At 47.1% G+C, this 5,820-nt stretch overlaps 1 protein-coding gene across 2 annotated transcripts in view; it reads right to left on the bottom strand.

Annotated features, from left to right (window-relative positions):
- Positions 1 to 926: 926 nt before the first annotated feature.
- The window catches only part of mroh1 (maestro heat-like repeat family member 1), a 41,089-nt gene continuing 36,195 nt past the window's right edge, over positions 927 to 5,820 (bottom strand). For both annotated transcript variants that reach the window (XM_084443757.1, XM_084443756.1), the window contains exons 38-43: positions 5,625 to 5,813; positions 5,209 to 5,358; positions 4,860 to 4,994; positions 3,102 to 3,204; positions 2,389 to 2,454; positions 927 to 2,191 (exon numbers count right to left, since the gene is read on the bottom strand). In XM_084443757.1, coding sequence (XP_084299883.1) covers positions 2,115 to 2,191; positions 2,389 to 2,454; positions 3,102 to 3,204; positions 4,860 to 4,994; positions 5,209 to 5,358; positions 5,625 to 5,813 — 720 coding nt within the window. In that variant the 3' untranslated portion in view covers positions 927 to 2,114. The remainder of the gene's footprint in view (positions 2,192 to 2,388; positions 2,455 to 3,101; positions 3,205 to 4,859; positions 4,995 to 5,208; positions 5,359 to 5,624; positions 5,814 to 5,820) is intronic.

Raw genomic sequence — 5,820 nt, 5'->3', positions numbered from 1 at the left:
CAGGGATCAGCACTTTCAGTCTCCCCTCCCTCTCCTGCTCTCCCTCCTCTCTCCCTCTCTCCTCCTCTCTCTCTCTCTCTCCTCCTCTCTCTCCCTCTCTTCTTCTCTTCCCATGCAGTCAGGGATCAGCACTTTCAGTCTCCCCTCCCTCTCCTGCTCTCCCTCCTCTCTCTCTCTCTCTCTCTCCTCCTCTCTCTCCCTCTCCTGCTCTCTCTCTCTCTCTCTCTCCCTCTCTCTCTCTCTCCTCCTCTCTCTCCCTCTCTTCTGGAGCGGTGGAGAGGGGACCCTGTGGACGCCCCTGTGCAGCGGAGTAGAGCTTTTCTCAGCCATATTAAAACCATTAGTCACCCGCAGAAGCCACAGTGGACACAATTAAATCTGATCCCCAAATTCACTTTAGGTCAGAGAAATGGACGGAGAGGGAGAGAGAGAGAGAGAGAGAAAGAAAAAGTGCGTGTGTGTGGGTGGATGTGGGAGAAAGAGAGAGAGAGAGAGAGTGCGTGTGTGTGTGGGAGAGTGAGAGAGTGCGTGAGTGTGGGTGTGTGTGTGGGAGAGAGAGATAGAGAGAGAGAGAGTGTGTGGGTGTGTGTGTGTGGGAGAGAGAGAGAGAGAGAGAGAGAGAGAGAGAGAGAGTGTAGAGTACGGAGCTGTTACTGACTGAGATGAAGTCACTCTGAACACCAGTCATGTTTCAATGGATCACTTTTATTACTCCTGTTTAAAACGCATCATGATTGCCGTCACCACCGTCTTCATTAGTCTGTTCCAGTTGTACATAGCGGAACTGCATACATATATACATATAACAGATTTAAAAAAAACGGAACAAAAAAAAAAACAGGACTAACAAGTCCAAACCCAGTCATCCTACACATCAACACGACCGGATGAACCCAAACTAGCTCCGCCCCCGCCCCGCCCCTCTGCCAGTCCAGGGCTCGGATACTAATAAACCTGGTTTTCAACATGCTAATCAAAAGTGCCATCAATAGCGCTGACCTACACCTCTACATCCACGGTTAAGACTACACAGGCCTGTCGGTCAGTGTACGGTAGTCCAGTAGTTTGGTACAGTAGTGCACAGCGCACAGCGCAGTAACCGTGAGGACGGGCTGACCCCGACGTACCGCTGACCTCGGTCACCCGCCCGGTGTGACATCATCCTACTCTACCGCACGTACAATCAACTGAGACGACAGAGAACTGGAAATGTGAAGTGAGAGAGAGAGAGAGAGAGCGAGAGAGAGAGAGAAAGAGAGAGAGAGAGTGAGTGCGTGGCAGAACGGAGAGATACTGTATAAGGACATATCGAGGGTTGTTGCGTCGCTAAACGCAGCTCGCTAGTCTACTGTAGCTAACGTTTTGGCACTGATAGCGGCGTCGCCATAGGAACGCCCGTCTGCGTACATGCTCTACCTGGGGTTACTGGGAAGCGCAGATACGACTGGCTGAACTAGTGCACCGTACAGTCAAGAGCTATTCTATTCTATTGGTCGTCTGCTGGTTATTGCCGACCAGTGCGTTGTATTGCTTCCACGGTCACTCGCCACCTCCGTGTGCTTGGTCGTGGGTACTCGACTAACTGAAGCTACCGCTTAGCTACCTGCTACGCCATCAAAAAGCTAGCAAATACATGGTCCGGGTTTGGGCTGTATTCCAACCCAGGAGTGAGTTTAACCAATTCATCCCCAGCTGAGCCCAACTGTAGTAGATGGGAGTTATTCTGCGCCAGTCTAAGAGGCCGGTGCGTGTTTCACCTGGTTCATGGTCGGCCATGATCCGTATCACACTGATGCCCCTCCCCCTCACACATCTCTAAGACCAACTCGTAACGCGACTGGCTCCGAGCGCCGGAATTCATGATGTGTTTGTGGGGGGGGGGGGGGGGGGGCACAGTCTTTGGTCACAAAGTCCCTTGAAAGACTGAGAATTCAAGTACTGTGTTCTGTCATCGTATCGAGACCCAGTTCATCTTTCGAAAAGCAGTAGCAGAAACATAAAGCTGGTTATGACAGGTGCGTGTGTGTGTATGAGTGTGTGTGTGTGTGCACAGTAAGTATGTGTGTGTGTGTGTGTGTGTGTGTGTACACAGTATGTATGTGTGTGTGTGTTTCTCAGTGGAAACGGCCGATGGCCTCGGCAGCCTTCACCCTCACCACAGGGTCGGGGTCTTGCAGCAGCATCACCAGACCTGACAGGAAACAGGAAGAGGATGTAACCAAACAGGAAGTCAACAGATCCTGTACAGTACAGTAAAGTGTACAGTACATACATACAGCCAGCCAGCCAGCCAGCCAGACAGCCAGACAGACAGACACAGACAGACACAGACAGACAGACAGACAGCCAGACAGACAGACAGACAGACAGACAGACAGACAAGCCTACCTTTGGTCACACTGCCCATGTTGATGTGAGAGAAGAGTTCCTCGGGGAGATTACCCAGCAAGAAACCTAGACAGGAGAGCAAAACAAAGACATGGTTTCCCTGACACAGACAAAAACATCTCACAGAGGGTCCCATTATAGTTCTAAATGAGTCCAGTAAATCAGTCCGGAGAGCTGCAGTAATTGCACGGCATGTCAGGGCTCAAAACATTTTCCACTGGTGGCTCTGATGCTGCCAACCTTCTCAGTCTGCACCAGCACATCGTTGGGTCACCCCAATTGTTTTGACACTTGCCCGCTGCGCAAAAAACAGACCGGATTAATCCGTGAATTGGATAAAAAACAAATAAAAAATATACAGCTATACAACCATCTATACAATTTTGGGAGTAATGAGTGAGTAGGCCTTCTCTATGGCATTGGGGCATCGCATTGCCTTTTCAGCTTAGTGAGGAATGAACTATAGACTGGACTAGAGTGAAGCAAACTAGGTTTTTGTGGATGATATTGCCGATGCAGTGTAACCCATTGACATTTTATATCCGATTACCCAAAAAAGGTCACAAATGTGGCCAATTTGGTCGCAGTTTTGAACTCTGCATGTGTGCATATGGATGACACACACACACACACACACACACACACCCACACACACACACACACACACACACACACACACACACACACACACACACACACACACACACACCTACCTATGAACATGGCGGCCCCTGCTCGGACCTCGGCCCAGTTGCTCTTGAAGAACTGGATGACGGAGATGTGGTAGAAGTTGAGCATGCTCGGGAAGTCCTGGATCTAGAGAACAGAGGACAGGTACTGAACACTTTTACTGAGAGTATATAAACCAGTCCCTCCAGAAAAACACTGGCAAAAATCCTTGATTATGCATGAAAAAATCCTTGATTATGCAATGGAATATGCAGGGTTTTTATGTGATTTTATGCGTTGAAAATGCGGGGATTATCTGAAGTTGCGGGAACTTGCGAATATTGCGAGAATATGAGAAAAATGCAAGAACCTGTCCTGTATTTTCGTGCACACCCCACTCTAATGCATATAGCCTACACTACGTCTTCAGATGCTTGGAATGATACGAGAAATAACATGCGCCCTTTGCCTGATTATGCAATGAATTATGCGATCGCATAATCACGTTTTTCTGGGGGGACTGATAAACAACAACAACAATCGTTGTCATCATCATACTGAAACCATCTAAACAACAGCACTCTGACATCACACTGAACCCATCTAAACAACAACAGCACTCTGACATCATACTGAAACCATCTAAACAACAACAGCACTCTGACATCACACTGAAACCATCTAAACAACAACAGCACTGACATCATACTGAAACCATCTAAACAACAACAGCACTCTGACATCATACTGAAACCATCTAAACAACAACAGCACTCTGACATCACACTGAAACCATCTAAACAACAACAGCACTGACATCATACTGAAACCATCTAAACAACAACAGCACTCTGACATCATACTGAAACCATCTAAACAACAACAGCACTCTGACATCACACTGAAACCATCTAAACAACAACAGCACTCTGACATCATACTGAAACCATCTAAACAACAACAGCACTGACATCACACTGAAACCATCTAAACAACAACAGCACTCTGACATCATACTGAAATCATCTACCTGTACTGGACTGGAATGGTAACCAGAGGACAAAATTGGGTGAAATCTAATTCAGCTAGTAGATATTTCTGTCTGAAATCTAATTCAGCTAGTAGATATTTCTGTCTGAAATCTAATTCAGCTAGTAGATATTTCTGTCTGAAATCTAATTCAGCTAGTAGATATTTCTGTCTGAAATCTAATTCAGCTAGTAGATATTTCTGGCTGAAATCTAATTCAGCTAGTAGATATTTCGATCTGAAATCTAATTCAGCTAGTAGATATTTCTGGCTGAAATCTAATTCAGCTAGTAGATATTTCTGGCTGAAATCTAATTCAGCTAGTAGATATTTCTGTCTGAAATCTAATTCAGCTAGTAGATATTTCGATCTGAAATCTAATTCAGCTAGTAGATATTTCTGTCTGAAATCTAATTCAGCTAGTAGATATTTTGATCTGAAATCTAATTCAGCTAGTATATATTTCTGGCTGAAATCTAATTCAGCTAGTAGATATTTCTGGCTGAAATCTAATTCAGCTAGTAGATATTTTCTGGCTGAAATCTAATTCAGCTAGTAGATATTTCTGGCTGAAATCTAATTCAGCTAGTAGATATTTCTGGCCTATCACCAAACAAACAGCAAGGCACTGGACACAACAAAGACACTGAACAGCAAAATATCCCAGTCTGATTTTGATAGAATATCACTTAAAGCAGCGGGTTGGTGGTGTCTGTGTCAGTCTGCATTGTGTGTGTGTGTGTGTGTGTGTGTGTTCACTCAGGTCTACTCACAATGTACTTGGTGAGGTCATTGATGAACTCTCCATAGTGCAGACTTTTGTCGTCATGGAGATGGCTCTGGAACATGGTGTTGATCTGCTCCGAGCCCACCACAGGGGAACACACTCGCATGGCGTACTTACATGCCTGCATGGACAACACACACACAGCCACACGCACACACACGCACACACACACACACGCACACACACGCACACGCACACACGCTTGATGAATCATACTGAATGGATTTTAGATGTATAGTACAGTAGTTACGTGCACTGTGTGGGAGAGTGTGTGTGTGTGTGTGTGTGTGTGTGTGTGTGTGTGTGTGGCGGTGTGTGTGGAGCTCCTCTCACACCTTGACCACCTGCTGGTTGGGGTCAGAGAGGTGCAGCAGCAGGCTGACCAGGACGTTGTGGATCTGGTCCTTGAAGACGGGCTCTCCGGAGCCAAACTTGGTCAGGTTCCCCAGCAGCAGGATGGAGGCGCAGCGGATCTCATCGTTCTCCTGCAGAGGTCGGGGGTCAAGAAGAGGTCAGAGGTCAGTTAGACTACTGTATTGCAGAGAAACACAGAGAATGAGAAACAGTCCGTTAATAGCCAGGTCCTGGTCTGTATGTCACGCACGCATACACACGCATGCGCGCACACACACACACACACACAAGCACTCCAATACTGCAACACACCAACAGAGAAGACGGTGTGTGTGTGTGTGTGTGTGTGTGTGTGTGTGTGTGTGTGTGTGTGTGTGTGTGTGTGAGCGGTACGTACATTCTCCAAGAAGGGTTTGATCTTCATGATGATGTAGACCACCAGCAGATGGACGTTCTTCTTGTCCAGGTAGAGCAGCACCTTGGACAGGCCTGACATGGCCTCCAGCGTGATGCGCTTCCCTGGGTCGTCCTTCTCCTCCATGCCCGAGCTCATGGCCGCCAGCAGCTCTTTGGCATACTTATTCACCTGGGGG

The sequence above is a fragment of the Borostomias antarcticus genome (genome assembly GCF_949987555.1).
Source record: "Borostomias antarcticus genome assembly, chromosome: 10".
Classification (NCBI taxonomy): Eukaryota; Metazoa; Chordata; class Actinopteri; order Stomiiformes; family Stomiidae; genus Borostomias; species Borostomias antarcticus.
This window is presented reverse-complemented; position numbering and strand designations above follow the sequence as displayed.